Below are 27862 nucleotides of genomic sequence, written 5' to 3'. Positions count from 1 at the left end.
CCAGCCTCTCTGCTCCTATGATGCTGCTTGGCCTGCTGTGTTCATCCAGCCCTGCACCTTGTTGTCTACAATAATCTTTAATACTAAACATACTATCCCTAATCGTATTTGCTCCCTAAAGGTTACAATATTTCCAGAATGTCTCGTAAATTTATGCAGTCGTTCTGTCTCTAGGTCTGTGAAACTGCTTTCTGCCTCTCTCCCTCTGGATGGTCAGCTGGTTTCTGCCTCTTACCATGCTGGTCTCCTCAGAGGCCACAGATGATTCCAAGACTGGTTCCAAAAGAGGGGGATCTGCAGGTTAATTCTGTTTTTATACCTTTTAGATGGCTTTCTGGAACTTTCTATATTTCTGGCCAATAATGACGATACACTTAATAGTTTGAAACACGAGTCAATCATTAGGTAGCATGCTACTGTCAGTTTCTTTGAATAGCAGGACCCAGTGCCTTTTGTCTGGGCCATCCTTTGTTTAGTGGATAAGTTGCTTGGGGTGTCTGTGCAGGGTAAATGTTGCCTTTTACATTATGCTAATATCATTAACACCTGGCTGCTGTGTTTGCATTGTGTCTGGTGTGTGGGTTTTGTGATTTCAGAGTTTCACTGGGCCAATGTACCCAGCATCCCATGCTGTTTGGCCAAGTTGGCAATCTGTGTGTTTTAGCAGCTAGGAGGCTGCTACAAACTGCTAAAGTTCTTAACTATGTTTTTAAGACCTGTTGTCCAAGAATTTCTTCTCAGGGATCAAATCTGCTCTGAATATATGGTAATTAGCCTCTTTTGACTTTTCTGGGTGATCAAACCAGATTTATCCTCTTGGGTGGCTTGCACACTTTTATTGCTCTCTCAAGTTTTTCTTTTTTCTTTAAAAGTTTATTTCACTTATTACTGGCTGTAAAAAGCTTTCATTGACTTACTGCTGTCTTGGTGATTTTCTCTGTTTTCAGTTCAGGGTTTCTTCCTTCATAGCAATTGTTCAGCTATGTGGCTCTTCGGCTGCTAGATGGTCTTAAAGCGGTGATGATGATTTTTTTGGAGAAGTAATTTTTGAATTCTCTTTTCCAAATAATTTCAGGCGTTTCTTGAAATTCATGACTGTTAAAATTTTCAAGGCAATGCATCCCACTGTTCTCACCACCTCCTGTGGCTTGGCATTTAAGAGTTTGAGTTCAAGACAGCCTGGTCAAGACCAAAGTCAATAATTGTTTTCAAATTTAAGCTTCTATTAAACTCTATTTGTTGTGGACTAATATTACATACATGGCAATCTAAGATAAACCAGGTGTAGAAGTTAGTGTTTCATTCTTAAGAAACTGTTATCTACGTGGGCTGCTCTCCTCACTCGAATTCAAGTCTAGTTAATCAGTCTCTCACTGTGCTGGTAATGTCCTATGGAAAGGACTCTGTGTGTATCATTATAAGATTGTTCACTTACACAACATTGGAGCACACTTTCATGTACATCAGTGGCATGCTGAATGACTAAAGTTAGATTTTCATCATTCCCCTTTAAAGTGACATTCAAAGTGCAGAAACCAGTGTTGAGGCCAGCATGCACTTGTTTATTAAATTTCTCATTCCAAACAGGTGACCACGCTTTGTATGGACATAGACATTATGGTCGATGTTGTCCTGAAGGCTGGGTAGTTTGCTGCGAACAATGGCCTGTTTAAGGTTTGGCAGTTGTCTGGAGGCGTGGGGAAGATCTTGGCTCATCATCATCGATAATGTGTTGAAAACTGTGAAGAACATGGTGTAGTTTCTCCGCTTGCGGGAAGCACTGGACGATGAAGGGTATCCTATCGGATGTAGCCCGTGTCTGTCTTCTGACGAGGTCATTACAGTTTTTTGCTGGCGATTGAGGAGTTGAGCATCCTTATTCTTAAATGATTCAAAATGATGCTGCTTCATGGTTACAAAGGAAAGCTTTTCACTGTATTTTGTTGTATTCTCCCTGTAAAATATACGGGACAATAAGATCAAAATCGAAACAAATCAAAATATAATCCATCAAGCCAAGTTCCTCTCTGGGATCAGATTTAGTAATAACATCAACTGCAATCATAACAAGGTGACGACAGATTTAAAGGACAGAGGGATAGCACCTCTCTGACTAGAGAATTATTACACATATCAGCTACTCTGCGGATTAAGAAAAGAAATTGGGTGCTAGCCAATATTGTAGGACCAGTTTCAAGTGAGCAAGAGGTAGGCTTCATGAACAAGTTGAATTCTGGATGGAATACAGAACAGGAACTAGATACAAATGTAAATTCAGGGCACGGGTTAAGGGGATCTTTATGGAACTTTGGCTTAGATGGCTAGTAAAATAAGAAGTGGCAAAAGTAACCGGATGGATGGTTTCAGTATTAGTGACAAAGAACCCTTGCATTTTGATGATCGATGGGTGTGGTATTTAAGAATATGGTTTTCAGTAGACAAAAGAAGTAAGGGGTCCTGGTGTAACAATTTGAAAGTTTGCATCCTTGTTTTCAAGTCTGACCGTCCTCAGGTTGACAGACTAACAAATGAAGTGCCATAATGTTGGGGCCTGAACTATTTATATTCCATGTTGACAGCTTGGATGAAGACACTGAGTGTATTCTAGTCAAATTTGCTTATGATACAAAGGTAGCAAAGGTTAAATGAATGGGCAACAATTTGGCAGATGGAGTATGATATGAGGATTATCCACTTTGGTAGAATCTAACCAACTCCCTGCCCCTATTTGAGGAAGGATGAATTAGGTCTTTTTTAAAACCACCCTTGATTTGTAACAACAAAGACCTTGGGTTGATTCTTACTTTTTTTGGCTAAGTGCTAATTCAGTAGAGTTCGTTGGAAGGTTTGTTGCTGCAAGGCTCATTGGTTTTCTCATCTTATCTGACCAAACTCGCTCCATTAGTTGCATTCCCTGCCCCATGACATCTTTTATGTCTGATTTCTGCTCCATTTTAACATGGCCCATTTTCAGAATAACCTGCCATTCAGGGGATATCTGCCCAGAGACCCCCTTGTACAGGTTCCATCTTGGAAGTGCCACTGTGCACCTGGACATTAGGAACCTAGTGTTGACTCTCCACAGCAATTTAATGGCATGGCAACCACAAGACTATGCTGTTCACAGCACACAGATGGCATGCTGAAACTCCCTTGCACACAAAACCCCATTCTCTTACTTTAATTGCTATTTAACCACCTGCCAGATACTTTACATGTCCCTTGCTACATCCCATCTGATCAACCTCTAAATCATCTCTGCTCAACCCCAATGCCTACTGTGGGACCAGTATCTTGTCATTGACCAGTAGGGGAATATCTTGTGCAGGCAAGCAATCAGACAAATACAAGCACAATTGTGAGCTTTTATTTAGAAAAAGAAAGGAAACAAATGAAGCAGAGCCTGAAATTCACTTTATAGTTCCCAACCAGTTTTGGCCATCATGACCAAAAAAATGTTAGTTTACCATTGTATAGTACCCAATTCTCTTATATTGGATAAAACCGAAAGAACTGCCGATGCTCTAAATCAGATGCTGTAAACTGGGTTCTGAGGAAGGGTCACTTGATCAGAAATGTTAATTTGATTTCTTTCCACAGGTGCTGCCAGACCTGCTGAGCTTTTCCGGCAATTTCTATTTATGTCTCTCATATTGGAAGCGGGTATCAATGGGTTTCTGGGAGATAGCAAGAACTGCAGTTGCTGGAGTCAGAATCAATACACTGTGGAGCTGGAGGAACACAGCAGGTCAGGCAGCATCAGAAGGGCAGGAGAGTCAACATTTCGGGCCCGAAACTGTATTGACTTAATGGGTTTCTGGCTGTCTTGTAGCACTTGACACAACTGAGCTCTCATGGACAATGTAAGGTTCCTCCATTCCAATGTCGTCCTCCTCAGAAGACTGGTGTCATAACAAGTCCTCTGATTCCAGCATGCTGTTGCTTGGTCTAACTGTGCAAAGCACAGCAAGTCAGGATGATACAGCACACACTGTCTAGACTAAACTAGAGGGGTCGCTCAAAACTGTTCAAGTAGTGGAACCACATCTTCAGCATCCCTGTAATTTGCTCCACCACGTCCCTCGTTGAGGAATGTTCTGCACTAAATCTGCGCTCTGCATCAGTCAAAGCATTGCATGAGATGTCATGCGCCGTTGTTGCAGTTGATGGCCCTTGTCCCTTAGTAACCAGTATTGTAATGCCCCAGACCCTCAAGTGTATCAGGTACACGAGTACTCCTTAGACACTTTAGAGGCCAACATAGGCCTTCCTCATGTCTCACCCATTGAGAGCTGCCAGCTAATCAGAGCTTGACAGATCATCATGCCACCACTGCCAACAGGAGAGGCAGCTTCTGGCAATATTATACCCATCAGAGATCCAGAACCATCATTGCACCCAAAAAATGGATGAGGGCCCAAGAGTGAGCTTCAGGGTAGGGAATGGAGTCTGTTCAGAGGCAAAGTAAAAGTCACCTTTAGTAGCCAGTCCCTGTATAATGCAAGGTCCCTGCATGACTGTAGAGTGGGTTTGTTTGCAGCCTCTCAAGGGCCTCCTAGCTTGCACATGCCCCTATTTAATCCCAGAGCCATGACTGAATTGCAGTGGGCTCATCAATAGTGAGTGTTAATTAGTTTATTAGATTGAAAATTGTTAACTGAATTAACATCCTACTAATGGCAGCTAGAAATCCTATATCAGCTCCCTTTGCCGTTCTATTCAAAAATTGAGAATTTGCCAAAGGCAGGAGACTGACAACTTGCTTGTCCCACAATAAACTCTGTCATATTTCCTGCCACAAGGTTTACGTATGTATACATGTATCAATCAATTACTTTACAGGAGCATTTCTCAAAATAAGACTTGAGACAAATAAAATATTACATTAAAAGCAAAACATTGCAGATATTGAAATCTGAATAAAAAGCAGGAAGTGCTGATGGATTCTTCATGAGATGATGGGTGTCCACAACTCTTTACTGACTTCCTCCTCACCATTAAAATGAACTCTTTGGAAATTTTTTTGAAGACATTGTTGGAAGATCGTAGCTGACTTGGCTCTTGAAGCCATACATCATCTTCACCTGCTTCTAATGATATTTGATAGGCATAAATGAATGGATGAGCCAGTGGTCTATCCAGCAGTCATCTGTACTGGTCATCACTTTGGGAATGAGGACATTTTTTTGGTCTTGGGCTCAAATGATGTCATAGTCAATTGTGTGCTAGTGCTTTGATCGTGGAAGAAGCTGCAAGAAGTCTCGAGTTTGTTTCTTTGGTGGACAGTGTGTTGGTGATGACCAGATAGTGTTCTGCGCTTTTGGTGAGCAAGAAAATCCATTTTTTGTAATTCCCCAGTTTTTCCTTTCCAATGGTAGGTACTTCTCCAAATTTGGAGTCCTTTCCAGCTCCAGCGTTGAAGTCACCAAGGAGGATTACTTCATCTTCCTTAGAGATGTTGGTGAGTACGGTATCCAGGGTGGAGTAGAAGCCTTCTTTGGACTCATCAACGGTTGGGGCATAGGACTCATGGTCATTGCCTGCTGGGCTTGCCAAGGAATGCCATGAAGGGATTGTTGATACCAGCAGGGAGCTTCAAGAATTCGTTAGCAGTTTGTTCTTGATGGAAAATCCAATTCCACGCATCCTTAAAAACTCCTGACAGCACCACTGTCAGAATCAAAAGAACACTCAAGTCTCTCCACCACCGCAAGGTGGCAATCCACGGATTGGGAGAAGGCAGATTTTATTGAAACAAGGGAAGATCAGGCTAAAGTAGACTGAGAACAGTTGCATCCAGATAAATCTACATCAGAACAATGGGGGAGCTGGCATTCAACGTGGAATTGGCCCAACATGTTCCCTTTAAAGTGAAATGTCAGAGCAAGAAGCTTAGAGAACCCTGGATGTCTAAGAACATTCAGGACTGGCTAAAAGGGAAAAGAGCTAAGGGGGGCATTTTAAAAAAAAACAAACTGATGGGTAAAATTAGATGAGAATCCCAAGATAATCTAAGTATATTGGGAGAATAATGATAACCAGGAAAAGAGTAAAGACCAAGGGGACAATCTGTGTGTGGAGCTGAAGAACATTGATAAGGTGTTAAACAAATACTTCACATCTGTCTTTACTTTGGAGAAGGAGGATGTAGATACAGAATATGGGAAGAGGGATTGTGAGTTTGATACAGGGTGAGACGAGGTATTGGAGGCTTTGGTGGGGTCAAAAGTAGACAGATCCCAATGCCCGGCTAAGTTATATTCCTCCCTTGCCTCCCAAGGCAGCCTTGAAATTACAGGAGCTTTGACTAAACTTCTGGCCACAGGTGAAGTGTCAGAGAACTGGAGAATAGCTAATATAGTTCTACTTCTCAAGAAGTGTAGTAGAAATAAATCAGGGAAATATAGACCAATGAGTGTCTCATTGATGATAGGAAAACTATTGGAGAAAGTTCTGAAGGAGAGAATTGATCTCCACTTGGAGAGGCAAGATTTGATCAGGGATGGTCAGCATGGCTTTGTCAAAGGGAGATCATGCCTAGGTGGTGACCAGGTATGTCAAAGAGGTTGAGTAATTTATGTAGTTTATATGGATTTCAGCAAAGCCTTTGACAAAGCCCCATATGGGATCCAGGGTAATTTGGCACATTGAACCAATTTTAGATCCAGTGATAGGAAACAGAGGGTGTTGGTAGAAGGCTGATTGTGAGACCGGAGGCCATTGTCCAATGGCATTCCATAGAGATCAGTGCTGGGTCCCTTATTGTTTATGATTAACAATATAGAAAAAAAATATGGGACGGTTGCTAAGTAAGTTTGTGGATGATATGAGCATTGGCTAGGTAATTGACAGTGAAGAAGAACACGTTAGATTACAGGAGAATATAGATCCTTAGTCAGATGGGCAGATGAAATTTAACCGTGAAAAGTGAGAGGTGATGCACGCTGGAAGAAGTAGCTTGACAAGGATTACTCAATGAATGGCAGTCTACTACAAAGCTCAAAGGAACAGAGGGATCCTGGGGTGCTTGTTCACTGATCCTTGCAGCGGTAGGGCAGATTAGTAGGGTAGTTAAGGATGCATTCTGGACACTTACTTTTATTGGTTTTGGCATAGGTTTTAAGAGCAGGGAGGTTATGTTGGAGCTGTACAAAATTTTGTTTCGACCACAGCTGGAGTACTATGTGCATTACTGGACACCATACTGTAGGAAGGATGTAATTGCACTGGAAGGGGTGAAGAGCACATTTACCAGGATGTTGTCTGGGATGGAGCAGTTTAACTATGAAGAGAGGCTAGAGAAGCTCAGGTTATTTTCTTTAGAGCATTGAAGACGTGAGAGGGGACCTGATTGAGGTTCATAAGGGACATAGAACAGTGTTGTTAGAAAACAGTTATGCCCACTTGGTATTGCCCCTCCCTCGTTGAAGGGATAATACCAAGTGGGCATAAATTTTAAGGTGAAAGGGTGAGGGGAAATTTGAGGAAAATATTTTTTATACTTAAGGTAGTCAGAATCTGAAATGCACTGCCCAGGAAAATTGTTGAGGCAGGAAACCTCAGAACTTTTTAAAAGTACTTGGTTGAGCACTTGAAGTGTCATAACTTTGAAGGCTATAGGCCAAGTGTTAGAAAGTGGGACAGTATCAACTTAGAATAGTATTTGTCAGTGCAGACTCAGTGGACTGAAGGGCCTCTTCTATATTGTATGACTATGATTTCAGTGGTGAACAACTTCAGAATTCCAAAGGAATCTAGGTGTTCTAGTGCATGAGTCACAGAAGTGTAGTATTCAGATACAGCAAGTAACAATGATAGCAAATTAAGTATTGAGAGGAAATCAACACAATGGCAATGACCTTTTGTTTCACTCATACAGGTCATTGGTGAGACTGGATCTTGATTATTGTGTGCAGTTTTGTTCTCTTTAATTAAGGAAGGCTGTAAACTCATGGGAGACAGTTCAGAGGAGGTTTACTAGATTGACACTAGATTTTACTGAGCGGGTTGTTTTTTAAGCAAACATTGGATAGGCTAGGCTTGTTTTACTAAAGTTTACAACAGTGTGAGCTGATTTGGAGCATAAGACCATAAGTCATAGGAATAGAAGTAGGCCATTCAGCCTGAGTCTGCTCTGCCAGTGAGATTGTTGCTGTTCTGATGATCTTCAACCCAACCTTCTTGCGTTTTTTCCAGAACCCTTGACTCTTCTACTGACACAAAATTTGTGTGTCTCGACTTGAATATACATACCGATACAGCTTCTACAGCCCTCTGTGGTTAGGAATTCCATAACAGTAGGAGAGAAGCAATTCCTCCTCATCTGTCTTAATTGAGCAACCCCTTATTCTGAGATTCCATCTGCTCCTAGACTCTCCCACATAGGAAAATCACCTGTCAACATCTATCCTGTCAAAATCCCTAAAAAAACTTTGTATACTTCAATCTGGTCACCTTTCATTCTGCTAAACCCTATAGTACAGGCCCAACCTGCACAACTTCTCCTCTTAAGACAATCCCTCCATACCCAGGATCAAACTAGTCAACCTTCTCTGGACTGCCTCCAATGTGATTTTCCTTTACCATAGATAAGGGTGCCAAAATTTTTCATAGTATGCCAGATAACAGAATATTGTTACATTAGTGCTTTGTCTATTTTTAGCAAAATGTCCCTTTTTTTAAACTTGTTCCATTTGAAATAAAGGCCAGTATTTCGTTTGCCTTCCCTATTACCTCTTCAATGTGCATGCTGCCTTTTTGTGATTTATGGAAAAGTACCACAAATTCTTTCAATGTTGTAACTTTATGCAGTATTTCTTCATTTAAATAATATTCAACTCATCTATCCTTCCTGTCAAAGTCTATAACCTCACATTCTCCCACATTATATTCCACTTGCAAAGTTTTGCCCATTCGTTTAACCTGTTTATATCCCTCTGCAGACATTGTCACTTGCCTTTCCACTTATTTTTGTGTCATCTACAAACTATGCTTAGTGCATTCAATTCTTTCATCAGAGTCACTAATATATATTGTGAATAACTGAGGCAAATCACTAACCCATGGCACATTCCACTAATTATGGGTTGCCATCCTGAAAATTCCTCCTTTATGCCAATTCTGTCTTCCATTTGTTTGCCAATCTTCTGCCCATACTAATATGCTACCTCCAATATGATGGGTTCTTATTTCATGAACTACCTTATCAAGAACCTTCTGGAAATCTAGCTACCTTGCTCCTTCATCTATCCGTCTAATACTTGTCCTACATGAAACCATGCCAATCCTGTTTGATCACATTATTTATTTTTAAACGCTCCAATATTACATACTTTATATTAGATTTGGACATTTTTCCAATAACTTGTTAAGCTCACCGCCAGTGTAGTAACCATTATTTTTGTTTCCTTCTCTTTTTGAATAAATGTGTTACTTTAGCTGTTGTTCAATGTTCTAGTTGTTTTCCAGGATCTAAGGATTCTTTGAAAATCACTGCCAGTGCATCCAGTATGTCTGTAGCTACTTTTGATATTCTAGGGTGCAACTCATCATGTCTAAGAGACTTAATGTTTCTTAGCCCCATTACCTTTCCTAGTATTTTTTTTTGAGACTGAAACTTATTATATTCATTTCTTCTCCTCTTCTTACTCCTTGATTATTAAGTACTTTTTGGATTAGTAGTATTTTCTTTGTGAAGACCAATGCAAATTACTTATTCAACTTTGGTGCTGTTTCCTGGTTATCTTATTATTTTCCAGGCCTCGCACGCTAAAGGGCCTATATTCAATTTGGCCTCTGTCTTCTTATTACATTTAAAATGTCTTGCTGTCAGCCTTGTTATTACTTACAAATGGCCCCATCCTTCATGTTACTGTTCCTGTATCCACCATGACTTGGCCCTGCCCCACTGTTTCCATTTGGCACTTTGATATTACAGTTAATGTTCCCAATTTACTCCAAGTGTGAAATAGAGGAGAATTGGTAGCTGTATAGAAATGATGTGAGTTTAGCTAACAATGAGATGCAAATATATGAAAATAAGGTAGTTGCTCATAAGCGAGACTCAGAATTAATTTTTTACACCAAAGGGGGGAAATCAGCATATTTTTCTTGATATTGGGTGTCAAGTTGATTCCTGCTGTATTCTCCCAATTTTCTTGCCATCGTCCATGTCAGTCAAGGCAATGGAAAGTTCCACCCTCTGATTCTCAATGTTAAGATGAATTTTCTTGATTCTCCCCCTGAGGCTTAAATGGTGATTTCAGAGACTCATCACTGAGGAACGACTGCCTTATTTCCATATCTTTGCATCTCATTAATGCCTCAAATTGCCTTACGCATGTGCCACTCTCAATTCTGCATTCATTCACCATGAAACTAGATGGCAGAAATTCCTAATCAGAGTGGGTAATTGGTGCCTGCTGCTCATGGAATGCTTGTGCTGGCCACCTTGCAACTGCTTCTTCAGTAAAACCACCCTGCATGATCCAAGACCACCATCCTCCTCAAACCTTCATTTATGCAAATCAGCAATGGCAAATCAACTGCCTCACCACATCATTATGCCTGCTTTGGACCAACTCGGACATTATTTCTACTGTTCGACACTTCACTTTTGAGCACTAGGACGCCTATGACTTGCACATTTCTGTCAGTTTACTTTGCATACATGAGACATACACGTATCTCGCACATCAGCACAGGATGCATCTTATGGCTCTTAGCTTGCTTTCTTACCACTCACTCACATTTTTGTTCCCAAGACAGCGGCAGAATAGGTGGTCTAAGACTGGGCCTCGTCCGATCCCATTGCCTTTCTTCCTGTTTCTCGTTCTGTTTTCTTTTTCTTCTTTAGTTCTTTTTCTTTTCTTTTTTCTTCATTTTCTTGTCTTTTAAATCTGGAGAGTGGTGGATGAAGGCAGAGGCCTCTGTCGCCAGTGGCAGCGGCAGCAACACCAGGACGAGCCAAACATGGCTTCACCCTAGCCCTTTTATTACTTTTTAGCACAGACCGAGGAAAAGGCAGCTTGTCATAGTGGGGAATGTTGAACAGTTAAGGGCACTGATATGTTGCTGTGCAGTACTGTGCTAGGTGAGAAAATTGTACATGCCTCAAATACAATATTCCAAAATTCTACTAATTCAGGAACCATTGCTTTGGAAAATTACGTGTGTCACAAATGGATTTCAGTGTAAGCAAATATGAAAATTAAAAATATCAAAATCTTTGGATCAAAACTAGAACAAGAGTGCATTATAAATTGTGAAAAGTTAAACAGTAAAAATCCAAAGGTACTGGGGATCCAAATACATAGAATCATTAAAGTGCCATATACTGGTCCAGAAAATAATCAAAAAGGCAAATGGAATGCTGATCTTTGTATTCCTGGCCTCTAGATATAATGGAGTAGGCGCCATGGTAAAACGCACCAGTTAATCCACATCGAGTTCTGTGAACACTTTGGGGGATTACAGCTCAACAAGGACACATTGGGTTTGAAGGATTTGCAGTGTAGATGTTTGAGAGTGCAACCTGGGTTCTATGGCTAAGTTATGACGAATGATTAAACAATCGAGGATTGTTTCCTGGAAGTGAGAATTTTAAGGAGGGATTTGTTTAAAATTTTCAAGCTATCAAGATGAATAGGTAGGATAAGTAGGCTGGTATTTGACTGGAGAGGAACTTTCAGGTGGTGGTGGTGTTCACATTTGTCTGTCACCCATCCTCTTCTAGTTGCTTGAGATTGTGGGTTTGGAAAGCACAGTCAAAGTAGCTGCATTGTAACTAGAAAGAGATGCATAATGCTTGCCTATGGTAATGTACAATGTCAATCAAGCAAACTGGTTTGTCCTAGATGGTCTCGAGCTTCTTCAGCGTTTTTGGAGCTATACGTATTAAGGCAAGTGGAAAGTATTTCTTCACACTTTGTTTTACGTCGGAAAGTTATACCTATTTCTCAGCTATTTGAGAAAGATATCATAAGAAAACCAGGGAATTTTAAAAAAATGTTCACTTTACAATTGTTGTCAAGAAATTATCAGAAGAAGAAGGGTCCCAACCTGAAACGTCAGCTTTCCTGTTCCTCTGTTGCTGCCTGGCCTGTGTTCCTCCAGCTCCACACTTTGTGATCTTTGTAGTGAGTTGCTCTTAATTTTAACAACAATTTAAGAGTAAACCTGAATGAAAGAGATGCCAATCCGAACGCAACCAGTATAACTAATACTGTACACTTTAATATATTTACAACCTATTCGGTGATAATATGACTGAGAAAATAGCTATAAAACATGTCATATTTCAGAAAATGCTCTATTATGAGTAAAAATACACAAAATGTAACCAATGGAATGTTTTACTAATATTTCATTTTCAACTACAAATGAATAAATGCAATTACTGAGCAAAATCATTGCTTCTTCCACAATGAGCAGCACAGTAGCATAATGGTTAACACTGCTGCCTCACGGTGTCAGGGACCTGAGTTCAATTCAGCCTTAGGTGACTATCTGTATAAACTCCACACTTTCACCCTGTGTCTGCATGGGTTTCCTCTGGCTGCTCCGGTTTTCTCCCACAGTCCAAAGACGCGTGGGCTAGATCAGTTGGCCATGCTAAACATTGCCGTATAGTGTCCAGGGATGTGCAAGTTAGGTGAGTTAGCCATGGTTAAAACCCCAAACAGGGTTACAGGAATGGTGTGCTCTTCAGAGGGTCAGTGCAGGCTTGATGGGCTGAATGGTCTCCTTATGCACGGTAAGGATTCAAGGATTCACTTATGGAAGCCCGTGATTTCTTGCTTTATTTCCTGTTGTCTATCTTCTCCTGATTTAAGCCAAACTCAGCTGTATACCATCCCATGACCAATAGAATGGGCAGGCAACCCACAAAGAATCTTTACATACCATCCTGATCAAGAGTCACCAAACTTGAAACGTTAACTCAAATTTCTTCCTATAGCTGCTGTCAGTCTGCTGAGTATTGCCAGCAATTTCTGTTTTTGCTTTAGATCTCCAGCATCCACAGTTCTTTGTTTTATTTTAACTTGCCATGTCTGTCAGCAGTGATCATTCAAGGGGGTAGACATGTTGCTGTATGGCACTATGCTATGTTAGTGTCATGCAGTTTATGTGGCAAACACACTAAATGTACTTCAGCTCAAAGTCTAATGAGCATAATCCTGTGTAAAAAGGGACAAAAAAACCCTGCAAAGTAATGGAAAAACTCAGCAGGTCTGGCATTCTCTGTGGAGAGTGAAACAAAGTTACCATGTCAAGTCCTACATGACTTGTCCTTCAAGCTAGTTCCAAAAGTATCTCAGTTTTTCTACACCTTTTTACCAAGACTGAAAAGAGAATGGATGAAGAAGTAACAGAGTAAAATGAAGAAAGAAATATCTCAAGTTGCAGAAATTAAAGTACAGGCAAATTCAGTACCTATCACACATCTGATGGATGCCAAATTGGAGCTTGTGTTACAAGATGCACTTCTGAGGTGGGTAGGACTCTGTAGCACTCACCACTGCCAATGTCAGGATGTGGAAATAATAAGTCTGTTGGAATTATGTCATTGTGATACAGAAGGTTGCTATTTGGCCCACTGAGTCCAAATCAGCTCCCTGTAGAACAATTCAGAAGTTCTATTCCTGTAATCCCATAAATTTCCTTAAGTATCTATTGAGTATTATTTTGAAATTATTGATTATCTTTACTTCCACCTTTTGTAAGCAACAAGTTCTAGGTTATTTCCACTCTACAAAAAAAAAGTTAATCCTAACAGTTCTCCAGTGACTGTTACTCAAAATCAAAGATTACATTTCCTTCTGAAGAAAAGTCCATTACCTGTAACGTTAAATCTGATTCTCTCTCCACAGATGCTGCTGAACCCCGAGAATGTGCAGCATTTTCTGTTTTTAAGATTCAAGAATAACCATTGCATTTGTTTTTGTTCCTATAGTCTTTGTATGATCAATTAATGCTTCCTTATCTGACAAAAATCACAAGCTTTCGGAGCGCTGCTCCTTCATCAGGAGCCTGATGAAGGAGCAGCACTCCAAAAGCTTGTAATTCCAAATAAACCTGTCGGGCTATAACCTGGGTCGTGTGACTTCTGACTTTGTCCACCCCAGTCCAACAGCGGCACCTCCACATCATCCTTAGTTGAACTTTTATAATCTTGGACACCTGTCAGATCTCCCATCGACTTCCTTTGCACCAAAGAAAACAACTCAGTATTTCCAATTTAATTTTCTACCTAAACTTCTTCATCCTTGAAACTATTCTGGTAAATCTCTGTACCCTCTGAAGGAATTTCACAGAATTGAATTCAATATTCCAGCTGTAGCTGAGCTAGAGCTTTATAGATGTTCACCACAACCTTTCTCCTTTTGTACGCAATACTTCTATTTATAGTGCCCAAGATCCCATATACTTTGCTACTCTTTGAATATATTTCTCTATCTTCAATAATCTATCAATATCTGTTCTCCCCAGGTCTCTCATCTCTACACTCACCATTAACTATATATTGTCTCTCCCTATCTCTTCATAAAAATACATCACTTCACACATCTCTGTATTAATTCTATTTTCCACATACTTTCTCCTTTCATCAGCTTATCAATGTCCTGTTGAAGTAGTTTGATATCATCCCTATCAGGAAATTTTTTCCAGTATCTAAATCATTTATCCACTGTTTCCGGTTCAGAATACAATTCTTTGTCTAGGTTGAGTCTGACATTTCTAGAGGATGAGCCTCAATTTCATCTATTTAGTCTTTAATGTGCAACTTTGTTAAATGTTTCCCATGTAAGTAATATCTATTACATTCCCTTTTGTGAACCTTGCTGTTCTTGAAAAAATTCAAACAGTTTAGTCAAGCACGACCTGCTTTTTCACAGATCCATGCTAATTCTCCTTAATTAATTCAAACCTCGAGTGCCTGTCATTTTGTATCTATCATTGTTGTTTCTATATCCTTACCAAAACTGACCAGATGTTAAACTAATGAGCTTGTGCATGCAATAATATCCTTACCCCCTTCGTAAACAATGACATCATGTTTACCATTTTCCAATTTTCTGGCACCACCTATCTAGAGAGGTTTGATTGATTATGTCAAGCCACCCTGTGATTACAACTTCCATTTTATTTGACAAAATATGATGCAAGCCATTCAGACAAAGTGACCTCTATTCTTAAGAATAACTTTTTTGTATTATATTTTGTATATCAATTTTTATCCCATCCATTATGTTTACTGTGTCATATTTCCTTATTGAGTATTGGAGCCTTACCTTTCTCTACAGCTCAAATTGATGTCACTGACTTTGCCACCATAGGCCACATGGCAGCTTCAGTTGCTCTAATAGTAGATATATCACTCTTGCATCAGGATCTTTGCTGGCCCAGTCTTGAGACGAGTTGATCATGATTGTTACCAGGTTTAGTGATGTTGCAAGTCAGGCTATACTGGTTAATGGTTACTTTGACATGTATTCTTTTACATAATTCCTTTTAAAGCATTACGCACTAAATATTTTAATGAATGCATTCACCATTATGATTAATCAAGTATTTTGATATCTTCACGATGATGTTGGGTCTGCTGGACCTGTATCCTTTTAAAATCTGAACCCTTGCTAATAATCTGCCAGTGTGTTTCATCTCGTACTTCCAACATCTGGATAGGGAGTCTCACATTGATAAATAATTTGATGACAATTATAATGCTGGAAGCTGAATAAGTGTGAACATTTAGCCCAAAGGTTGAGAATGTAAATACCAGCAGAGAAAATAAAAACAAAGAGATTTAAGTAAGTGCCATACATGTTAGCAAAATTTAAGCCAATCAAATGAAAGGAAGAAATGGGCCAAATGTTGGCAAATGGGACTAGATCAGTTCAGGATATCTGCTCGGTGTGGACGAGTTAGATGGAAGGGTCCGTTTCTGTGCTGTATAACTCTATGACTTGGTGGCAGGAAACAGAGGGTAGTTGTGAGTGGTTTTGTTTGGACTGGAAGAAGGTGGGATGGCCTAGAAGTTAGTATTAGAAACCACTGCTTTGATCTACATTGATGACCTAGATTTGGGTGCATACAGCACAATTTCAAAATTTGTGGACAACATAACACTTGGAAATAATGTCTACAGTGAGGAGGAATGTGATACGCTTTGAGGGGTGGACAAGGTGGTGGAAGGTGGACATGTGGCAGATGAAATTTATTGCAGAAAAGTTGAAGTTATGCATTTTAGTAGGAAGAATGAGAAAAATCAATAGAAAATATAAAGGATACAATTCTAAAGGGGGTGCAAGAACAGAATAAACCGAGGTATATGCACCATTGAAGGTGATTAGACAGATTTAGAGGATCCTGGATTTTATATATGTATTTATTCATTCTTGGGAATGCAGTCATTGCTGACTGGGTCATCATTTATTGCTCATCCCTATTTGCCTTTGAGAAGATGATGGTGAGCTGCCTTCTTGAACCACTGCAGTTCATTTGCTTTAAGAGGACACAATGCTGCTAGGCAGGAATACCAGGATTTTGACCCAGCGACCTGAGAGAATGGCTAGTGTGGATGATGATTGGCTTAGAGGGAAACTTATAAGTAGTGGTATTCCTATGTAAGTGCTGCCCCAGTCCTTCTAAAAAGTGCTGTCAGAAGACTCTGAATTTCTGCAGTGTATCTTGTAGATGGCACACATTGCTGTGACTAAAGCATTAGTAGTGGAAGGAGTAAATGTTTGTGGATCTGCTACTAATCAAGTAGAATGCTATGTAGTAGATGATGTCAAGTATTGAGTATTGTTGGACCTGCACTCATCCAGTCGAGTGGAGTGTATTCTATACGAGTGAAGAATTCTTACAGAAAAAATTTAGAAGAATTGTTCCAGAAACTATGGATTTCAGTTATGTTGATAGATTAGTGAAGCTGAGGCTGTTCTCCTTAGAGAAAAGAAGTTTGAGGGTACATTTGACATAGATATTTGAAATCATAAGGGGTCTGGACACAGTTGGCAGAAGTTTAAAGATCCAATTAAAAGTGAATGGGAAAAGAACCGAAGGTGAGGTGAGAAAAAACGTTTTTATGCAAAAAGTGAACAAAATATGCAATACACTGTCTGAAAGTATTGTAGAAGCTGATTCAATCATGGTTTTTAAATGGGTATTCAATAATTTACGGAATAGTGAAGAATACAGTAGCAAGGAGAAAGATGGAGGACTGGGAGTAACTGAGTTGCTCATGCAAAGTGCTGACTCAAATGCGATAGTCTGACTAGCCTCCTCCTGTGCCGTAACTACTCTGATTCCATGGATCTTAAAACCGGTTACTGCCACAGCTTATTCCTTCTGATGATAGGGAGGGAAATTGAAGGTCTGGTTGAAGAACAGACCTGACGCTTTAAGCATCAGTGTAGGCTCAAGGGATCAAAAAGCAGTGTTTTGCCTTTTTTCTTACGTTTTTATGTTCTAGAATGCCCTCTTTGCATGGACACCCTTTGGAAATGGTATCCAGTATGGTACATCCAAATATCAGAAATGGAATGCATCCTCATTGTAATAAGGCTGTATCTGTTTTAAATTGGCACATCTGTTGGCTTCGAGACCCACAGACCAGAAGCTCAGATGCAGAAAAACAACTCCCAAATATTTTCTATTCTCAGATGTTTAGTTTATACCAGTATAACAGGCATTTTGAAACAGAAAGTCCAGGGTAATTTTGGATAATACTCAGGGTATTGCAACACACGCTGTTGTTGTGTTTTTATTCAAAAAGTGCACAATACTATTGAAAAGAATTAAACACACATTTATTTCATGGAACTGAAATACTTGTAAAAACAAAGAATTATTCTCATGTTATTATTTTGAACCTAAAAATGCTTATTTGTTGACCCCACTTTCATCATGGAGCATAGAATATTCTTTGCAAGATTAATATTTTTAACCAAAATCAATTAAATTTGTGCATTGATATTATAATGTGTGCAAATAATATGGAAATTTGTGCCAAATAAAAGAGAATTTTAGTACTATTAGCAAAACATAATTTCTTACCATTTACTTTTTTAGGATTACACTTTGACAATGTACTTCCAGCAAGCTTGGCGGGACAAACGGCTATCCTACTCAGAAATACCTTTGAATCTCACCTTGGACAACAGAGTGGCTGATCAGCTCTGGGTTCCTGACACATACTTCCTTAATGATAAAAAGTCTTTTGTGCATGGTGTGACTGTAAAGAATCGAATGATCCGCTTGCACCCAGATGGCACAGTTTTATATGGTCTCAGGTTAGTACAAGTTTCTTTCCATTTTATAAAGCTAATATAAAGCCATTTTATAAAATCAGTCCAAGAATATTATTTCCTTTCCCAAATCTAGTTTAACCAAATCAGACATCTGTAAACATGGAACTTGACAACTCCAGGTGATGAAAACTATATTAAGGATACCAGACCTTAGGCCAAATAACAGTTAAAAGTGAAACTTGCATCATCTATCCTTAAGTTGATCTTTGTGTATTCCTGCATGTGATCCCGCAATGGCAATGGTGATGAATGTCAAGGAAAAGTGGGTTAGATTATTTTCTTCTGGAGATGGTTATTACCTGACATTTGTGTTACCATAACAACGAATAGGAGCAGGTGTAGGCCATTCAGCCCATCATGGTTGATCTGATTGTGGCCTTAATTCTGTATTCCTGGAGTTGTCAGAACCAAATAAATTATTTTAGATAATGATTTAGAACTTTATGCTGCTCAATATTTTTGTGGAGTTTTGTTTAAAAAAAATTTTGGCATACTCAAGTAATTTCTAATTCTATTAAATTCAAATTCCAAGGTCTTCTAGTTGATGCAGAATACTGATGTTTTACCCATGATCCTGAGGCAGAAATCAACATTAGACTGATATGATAAAAGTCATCTTTAAATTTTTTCATGGGATTTTGGTGTTGCGGACTAAGCCAACATTTATTGCCCATCACTTACTACCCTTGAGTATGTGATGATGAGCCACTTTCTTCAACAACTACAGTATGTCTGGTGCAGGTACATTCACAGCGCTGAATGTTGATACAGTTCCAAGTTCGGATAATGTGTGGCTTGGAAGGTAACCTGAGGTGGTGCTGTTGCCATAAGTCTGCTGCCCTTGTCCTACTGGATGTTAGATGTTGCAGGTTTGGAAAGTGTGGCTGAAGGAAGCTTGATGAATTCCTGCTGTGCATCATGTATATGACACCACTGTTCCCACTGTGCATCAGTAGTGGAATGAACGAATGTCAAGGTGATGGATGAAGTACTGATCAGTTGAACCACTTTACCTTGAATGAGCTAAACTCTGTATTGTAGCTTTACTTGTACAGATAAAAGGAGAGAATTCCGTTGTTTTCCCTGACATATCTTGAAGATTGTGGATAGATGTTGTTTAGAATGGAGATGAGTTGTTTACTGAAGTATACCCAGCCTTTGACATGCTATTTCCCACCCTTCACCCTTGGCTCATTTATGACTCATATTTTGGAAAAAAAACAATTTTTGTATAATGTTCAGAACACACCTCTGGTACAGTACCTGAGAAAAACACATTGTATAGTTCATAAAAACACCAATGGTGCAGTTCACACACCAGAGTCCCTGTCTTTAACGCCTCTATAGGTTTAGGTCACTTGTGGCTTTAATTTATAGACTGGAACTGAAGAAAACCTTTTCCTGCAGCTATTCAAGCACCTGAACGTAGTCAACTTCAAAGAGTAAGGCTTTTGTCCTGATGTTTCTGGTCTGCAACTAACACTAACTCTTTACTCTGCAGTAATCTAGTTTCATCACACCCTTCCCTTCTGGAGATCCGTAATCTATACAATGATCTTTATCCAAGGACTTCACAAGACTGCTTAAAACTCAAAGTAAAACTAAAATCACAGTATTCCAAAGATTAATGATCCTCAGAAAAGATTCCTTTCTATCTCTGTCTTAAATGGAACATCCTTATTTTGAAACTTTGATTCCCTATTTTGAGATTTCCCCATCATCCTCTCAGCATCTAGCCTTACAATCCCCTCAGAATTATATGCATTTCAGTAAGATTATATCTCAATCTTTAAAATATAGACCCGACCTCCTCAGGTCTTTCCTCACAAGACAACATCATCATTCTAGGAATTAGCCTAGTGAATCTTTGAACACAAGTTTATGCCTCAGAGCACAGTTTGTGACAAATTTTGTAGGGTTTTAATGAGTAAATTGAAATTTACTGTTTTAAAGTTTCTTCCAGGGTTGGGAAGGGTAAGCCTGCTCCCTGCTGAAGAACAGCTGAGATTAGTTAGGAAAGTAATTGGTCTAATCTGGTTCTGTTACCACAAGATAATTCATCTAAATATTAGTTAGTATAAATAAACAAGTCTAGAGGAGTTCAGTTTGGCACAGAATGCAGCTTTGGCAGAGTTTGACGTGAGTATTTTTGTGATTTAGGGCTTTTGGCAAGGGCATGGCCTTCTTTATCAAACTTTGTTAGCCTCCAGTAGAGCAAGCATGGAAAAGCTGCATGAGAAGGGACATAGAGTCAGCAGGAGTTTGAATCTGTGAAGCATTCCAGTCACAATCATGCCTAAAAAGTGCGATCACAGGGAACTGGCTTGGTACCAAAAATATATGTAGAATACAGAAAGAGATTCTGTTAAGGTAGAACAGCTACAGGCTAAATTCAAAGCAGAGTCTCAAATGTCATAATCTCTGGATTACTACCCACGTCATGAGCGAACAGCATGGGATAAATGAGATTAAAGAGATGAATGCATGGCTCAAGGAATTGTGTGGTTGAAATGGGAACTGTGCTGTTGGGACAACCTACACCCCAACCATGCTGGGAACGGTGTTTTGATGAATCATACAAGGGTGATAAAGGGGATTTTAAACTTAATAGTGGTGAGAGGGGATCAAGTGAGAGGCGATACGGTAAAGGGAAACAACAAAGGGCAGGGCAGCGATATGGGTAATGATTACCCAAGTGCAATGGGAGGAAACAGAATATACTAATGTAAGAGTTCATAGCTAGTAAAGCCAGAGACATTGGTCAAAAAGACAGAATTTAATGCACTGCCTCTGACTGCATGGAGTATTTGTAATAAGGGTTGAATTGTTAGCACAGATACTGGAAAATATGTATGTTCTGATTGGCATTGCAGAAACATGGTTGAAGCATGACTGATGCTGGGACCTAAATATTGAAGAATATTTGACATATCAAAATGACAGGAAGCCAAGAAAAGGTAGTGTGGCAGGTCTTTTTGTTAGGAATCGTAAAAGATCAGTGCTGAGAGATGACCTTAACTTAATGACTAAGATATAGAATCAGTCTGGGGAGAGATAAGAAATAGGTAAGAGGTCACTTGAGGGTGAAGTCTGTAGCCCCCTACAGCGGTTATACTGCAGGATAGAGAATACAGGAAAATATAAGTGGGGCAGAAGAAATGTGCTACAATAATCATGGGTGACCTTTAACCTACATGTCCATTGGGAGAATCAGGTGGGCAAGGACACTTAGCAACTGAGTTAAGTGAGTGTTCTTGGAACAAATTCTTACAACAGTTTATTCTTCAGTCAACCAAGGCTATGCTGGATTTGGTGATGTGTAATGAGATATGATAAATCATTAACATCATCATAAAAGAGATTAAAGGTGATAATGAAGATGACATGAAATTCTGTCATGTTCAGTTTGTAAGAGAATTGTAGGTCCACAAATCATGAGTTAAATGTAAATAAAGGTAACTATGAGGGCATGGGGCAGAGCTAGTTCAGCTGTACTGGGAAATCAGGTCAGTAGAGTTGTACTGGTAGAATTTTAGGGAAATTTTAAGAACTCTCCAAAGATTTATCCTGCTAAGTTTAAAAAAAAAAAAGGCTTTGGGAAGAATGTACCAATTCTTATTTAGATAAGGAACTTAAAGACAGTATCAAATTGAAATAAATACTACAAATCTGCAGAGGTTAATAGTAGGTCAGGGGACTGGTCAGATATTAAGAACCAGCTTAAGAATCACTAAAAAGAGAATAAAGAGGCAAAGCATGAAAGAAAACTAGCTAGTAATATAAAATAGGAGTTACCACAACTACTTGAAAAAGAAAAGAGTAATTAAAACTAGTGTTAGACTTAAGAGTGAGTACAGGAATTGATCATGGATAACAAAGGGGGTTTTAAACCTGTATTTTGTGTCTGTCTTCACTGCAGCACACTTCAAAAAAACCCCAAAATATAATTAGAAATAAAAGATTATTAGGGAGAGATGAACTTAAAACAATTACCGTCATCAGAGAGAAATGTGCTTGGACAACTGTTCACTTTGACCTCTCTCTTCCTTTTTATATATTTAAAAAAGCTCTTATTGTCAGATCACATATTCCTCACTAGTTTGCCCTTGTAGGTTATTTTCTGTCTTTACTCTTTTCATAGTCCTCCTTTGCTGAATTCTGAATTTATCCCACTCTTCCGACCTAACATGGACTTTGGTCTCCTCATGTTTTCTCTTTCAATTTAATAGTCTTCTTGACTTCCTTGGTTAGCTATGGCTGGTTTCCCCTTCTTAGAATCACACCTCCTTACTGGGATGTACTTTTAGTGAGAGTCATGAATTGCCCCCTTAAATGACTGCCATTCCTTGTTCACAGTCATTTATGTTCATCTGCCCAATTTACTTTAGCTAGCACTATCCATATTTCATTTTAATTTTTTTTAAACTTAAACAGTTGTTTCTGATGAAAATCTCTCAGTCTCGAACTGAATATTAAATTCTATCATGTTATAATCATTACTTCCTGGGGGATCTTTTACTTGGAGGTTATTTATTAAGCTTGCCTCATTGTCTATTATCAGATCCAAGATAGCCTGTTCCCTGGCTGGCTCCATGACATAGTTTCCTAGAGCCATATCACTAATGCAGTCTATGAATTTGTAGCTGTGGCTACCCTTTCCAATTTGATTAACCCAATCAACGAGAGGATTAAAGTTACCCATAACTATTGCTTTGCTCTTTTTACATGCTCCTGTTATTTGTTGATTTATAGCCTTTCCCATAGAATGGCTACCTTTTGGGGGTCTGTACACTACTCCAACCAATGTCTTCTTTGCCTTGCTGTTTTTTATATCGGCCAAATAGATTCTACATCATCCAAGCCTAGATCAGCCCTCTCAACTGCCCTCATTTCATTTCTTATTAGCGGTGCTACCCCACCACTTTTCCATCCATCCTGTCTCTCTGAAAGGTCAAACACCCCTGAATGTTAAGATCCCATATTTGATCATAATGGCTATGAGATCAGATTCATGTACCTTGATTAATGACATTGATTCATCAACCTGATTCCGAATGCTTTGTGTATGAAGATACAAAGCCTTTAAGTTTGTTCTGTTATTGAGTTCCCCAACACTTTTATGGATCCTTGGTACAATCTGACATTCACACATTCTGTCCCTTCCTTTTATTTTCTGGTAGCAATCAACCCCATTACTAACCTGCAATCCTACATTCTTCCTTACCTTTGATTTGATAATTTTCCATGCAACTGAACCCCCCACCCACGACTTCCCCACTATTTAGTTTATACACCATTTAGTCTGTTTAATACATTTTGTCAGTATTTGGGATGTATGGTCTACACACAAAGCATTAAACAGACACTGAATAAGCCTTTTTCAACCTAACAAAATATAAATAACCGTTATCTGGTTCAGTTCAGTACTCATCGTAATCCTTTGACCAATCAGAGTCAACCTGCTTGGTTTAGGTTTAAACATGGTTTAGCAGTTATCTGTAAGCCATCATCAAACTGATGCAATTCCATTGACAATGTTTCGACTAATCAGATTTCACATGTGAACCAATCAGCATTCTCTTTTTCTATGGTTAAAAATGTTCCTAATGCTATCGTGCAGAGTAGCAAGGCTGGAATTTGGTGAAAATGAATGTAGGAGTTGTAAATTTTGAGGGTTAACCTTGTATAAAACCTAGGACTCCTTGCCTACAATTTAGTTTTTTTAACTTAAGTTGCTGTTTTAGGACTAAGGTCTCTTCGAGTCTTCAGGCAGGTCTAATTAAGCAAATCAAGGCCGTAGAAGCAGAGCAAGTCTTATAAACAAATTTAGTAACTGGGTTAACTTGTTTTACTAACTGTCTGGTAGGACTGTGATCTGAAAGCCGCTAGTGTAAATACCCATCACTGGTACTCTGGTACAGTATGGTAAGGCTGAGAGTTTAGTAAAAGTGGAAACTGGGGGATGAGATTTTTTTTTCCTTTTCTGTCTTTACCTTCAGTCTCAAGGAAATTGGGAGCTGAATAGCTGCACAAGAGAAGTAAAGTTTGATAGTATTCAAAAGTAATATCATAGGGAAAATAAAAGTTTATTCTTTGGAACCGGAATCCAATACAAGTGGCAGCCTTAGTAGCTAAGACCAGGTGAATTCTTCTACTGGCCAGTTTTTAAAGTAGAAATTGGTCTTTAGGTTGAAAGTGTTTAAAGTATAAGCTATACACTTTACATATTTAATATTCATTAAACTACAGGAAGTAAACAGAGTAATAAGATTAAGCCTTGGTGGGGTAGTTTGGCCAGGTAGAATGCTACTCCTGTGAAATGTGTGCACTCGGGCACTTTTAGTTTGCACGAAGTGTCTGCAACTACAGCCTTTGAAAATCCACATTTCGGATCTGGATTGGCAGTTGAAGTCATTTTGGTATGCGCAGAGGCTGAGATATTTGTGAATAGCACATGTAGAGAGATAGTCAGATATATGTAAAGGGTGCGCATGCAGAAAGAGAATGCGGGACTGCCAGGCAGAGTAGTAGCACCAAGCAGGTAGTGCAAGAGATCCTTCTCCCTGTCTGACAGATTTTCCATTTCGAACCTACTGAGGAAGATGGGTTCTCGGGAATGTAGAGAACCACAAAAGAATTAGCTGCACAGGGGTGGAGAGAAAAAAAGTGGAAGAGCAATAATGATAGGGGTTTTGTTATAAAAGGAATAGACATTTCTGCAACTGGAAACATGACACCAAGATGGTATGTAGCCTTTCTGGTACTAAAGTCACAGAGGCAGCATGGTGGCTCAGTGGTTAGCACTGCTGTCTCACAGTGCCAGGGACCCGGGTTCGATTCCAGCCTCGGGCAACTGTGTGGAATTTGCACATTCTCCCCCTGTATGTGCGGGCTTCCTCCGGGTCCTCCAGTTTCCTCCCACAGTGCAGAGATGTGCAGGCTAAGTGGATTGGCAATGCTAAATTGCCTGTAGTGTTCAGGGATGCGTGGCTTGTGTGGCTTGTGTGGGTTATAGGGGAACGGGTCTGGGTGGAATGCTCCAAGGGTCAGTGTGGACTTGTTGGTGAAGGGCCAGTTTCCACACTGTAGGGATTCTATGAGAAATATCACTGAGTACTTGCAGGAGTATCTGAAGGGTAAGGGAGAATAACTGGAGACCATGGCTCATATTGGAATTTATGACTTCAGTAAAAAGGAGTGATGAGGTCCTGCAAGCAGAATGTGGGGAGATAGAAAATAAATTAAAAAGGCAGGACCTCAAAAGGTAGTCATCTGAACATTACTCTCAATGTTATGTGCTAATAAGATCAGGAATAGGAGAGAAGATAGAGTGAATGCGTGACAGAAGGGATGGTGTAGGAGGGAGGAACTTTGATTACTAAGGTATTAGGATCAATTATGGAGAAGGTGTGATGCTAAACGAGTTGCATCCCAGCAGTACTGGAACTGATTACAGGGCAGAGGCATTTACTTGTACTGTGGGAAAGGATTTAAACTAGAGTGGCAGGAGAATGGAAACCTGAGTGGAGAGACAAGAGTTAAGGAAATAAAGATGGAAAACAAGTGTAGAAAGCAAAATTAGAAGGCAGAGGTAACTAGGATTAGCAACAAATATAGCCATGATATAGCAAAGACATACGACTGTCAACAAGGCATGTCTAAAAGTACGATCATGAAGGCATGATGCATTTGCAAAGAGGTAGACACATTAACAGTGCAAATAATTGCCAACAGGTGCAAATGATTGTGATTACAGAAACATGCCAGGGTGATCGAGGCTGGGTATTGAACATTCAGTATTTAGCGAGAACAGAGCAAAAGAGCAAGGAGATGGGATGGAATTGTTAATGAAAGATGAAATCAATGCAATAGTGAGAAAGGATGTTGGTGCAGAAAATTTAGTGAGAATTAGTCCGAATGCAGCTAAGAAGCAACAGATGGGTGAAAACCATCTATGGGAGTTGTCTTTGGGCTCCAAATGTAAGGTAAGGAAAAGCACTAAAAAAATTAAGATGCATGTAACAAAGGTATAAAGTATTCATGGGGACTAAATTTACACATAGACTGGGCAAACAACACTAGTAATAATACTGTGGCAGATGAACTCCTGCAGTGTATACAAGATTTTATTTTTAGACCTATATGTTGAGGACCCAACTAGGGAACAGGCTATCGTAAATTTGGTATAACAAGGTGTAGAGCTGGATGCACACAGCAGGCCAAGCAGCATCAGAGGAGCAGGAAGGCTGATGTTTCCGGGCCGAGACCCTTCTTCAGAAACGGGGGAGGGGAAGGGAGTTCTGAAATAAATAGGGAGAGAGGGGGAGGCGGATAGAAGATGGATGGAGGAGAAAATAGGTGGAGAGGAGACAGAGAGGTCAAAGAGGCAGGGATGGAGTCAGTAAAGGTGAGTGTAGGGGGGTAGTTAGGGAGGGGATAGGTCAGTCCAGGGAGGACAGACAGGGCAAGGGGGTGGGATGAGGCTAGTAGGTAGGAGATGGGGTTGGGGCTTGAGGTGGGAGGAGGGGATAGGTGGGAGGAAGGACTGGTTAGGGAGGCGGGGACAAGCTGGGCTGGTTTTGGGATGCGGTAGGGGGAGGGGAGATTATGAAGCTCGTGAAATCCACATTGATACCATTGGGCTGCAGGGTTCCCAAGCGGAATATGAGGTGCTGTTCCTGCAACCTTCGGGTAGCATCATTGTGGCACTGCAGGAGGCCCAGGATGGACATGTCATCTGAGGAATGGGAGGGGGAGTTGAAATGGTTTGCGACTGGGAAGTGCAGTTGTTTAGTATGAACTGAGCGTAGGTGTTCCGCAAAGCGGTCCCCAAGCCTCCACTTGGTTTCCCCGATATAGAGGAGGCCACAACGGGAACAGCGGATACTGTATACCACATTAGCAGATGTGCAGGTGAGCATCCGCTTAATGTGGAAAGTCTTCTTGGGGCCTGGGATGGGGGTGAGGGGGGAGGTGTAGGGGCAGGTGTAGCACTTCCTGTGGTTGCAGGGAAAAGTGCTGGTTGTAGTGGGGGCTGGAGGGGAGTGTGGAGCGGACAAGGGATTCCCGGAGAGAGTGATCCCTCCAGAAAGCAGGTAAGCAACCGCAGGAAATGCTACACCTGCCCCTACACCTCCCCCCTCACCCCCATCCCAGGCCCCAAGAAGACTTTCCACATCAAGCAGATGTTCACCTGCACATCTGCTAATGTGGTATACTGTATCCGCTGTTCCCGTTGTGGCCTCCTCTACATCAGGGAAACCAAGTGGAGGCTTGGGGACTGCTTTGCGGAACACCTACGCTTGGTTTGCACTAAACAATGCACCTCCCAGTCGCAAACCATTTCAACTCCACCTCCCATTCCTCAGACGACATGTCCATCCTGGGCGTCCTGCAGTGCCACAACGATGCTACCCAAAGGTTGCAGGAACAGCACCTCATATTCCGCTTGGGAACCCTGCAGCCCAGTGGTATCAATGTGGACTTCACAAGCTTCAAAATCTCCCCTCCCCCTACCGCATCCCAAAACCAGCCCAGCTTGTCCC

At 40.2% G+C, this 27862-nt stretch overlaps 1 protein-coding gene across 4 annotated transcripts in view; it reads left to right on the top strand.

Moving 5' to 3' along the window:
• The window catches only part of gabrb2a (gamma-aminobutyric acid type A receptor subunit beta2a), a 239094-nt gene that overhangs the window by 99351 nt on the left and 111881 nt on the right, over positions 1 to 27862 (top strand). For all 4 annotated transcript variants that reach the window (XM_048603699.1, XM_048603701.1, XM_048603698.1 and 1 more), the window contains exon 4: positions 18079 to 18299. In XM_048603699.1, the coding sequence (XP_048459656.1) occupies positions 18079 to 18299 (221 nt within the window). The remainder of the gene's footprint in view (positions 1 to 18078; positions 18300 to 27862) is intronic.

Source organism: Rhincodon typus, chromosome 12 (genome assembly GCF_021869965.1).
Source record: "Rhincodon typus isolate 14 chromosome 12, sRhiTyp1.1, whole genome shotgun sequence".
NCBI lineage: Eukaryota > Metazoa > Chordata > Chondrichthyes > Orectolobiformes > Rhincodontidae > Rhincodon > Rhincodon typus.
The sequence above is the reverse complement of the archived record's forward strand: the minus strand, read 5'-3'. Positions and strand labels throughout refer to the sequence as shown.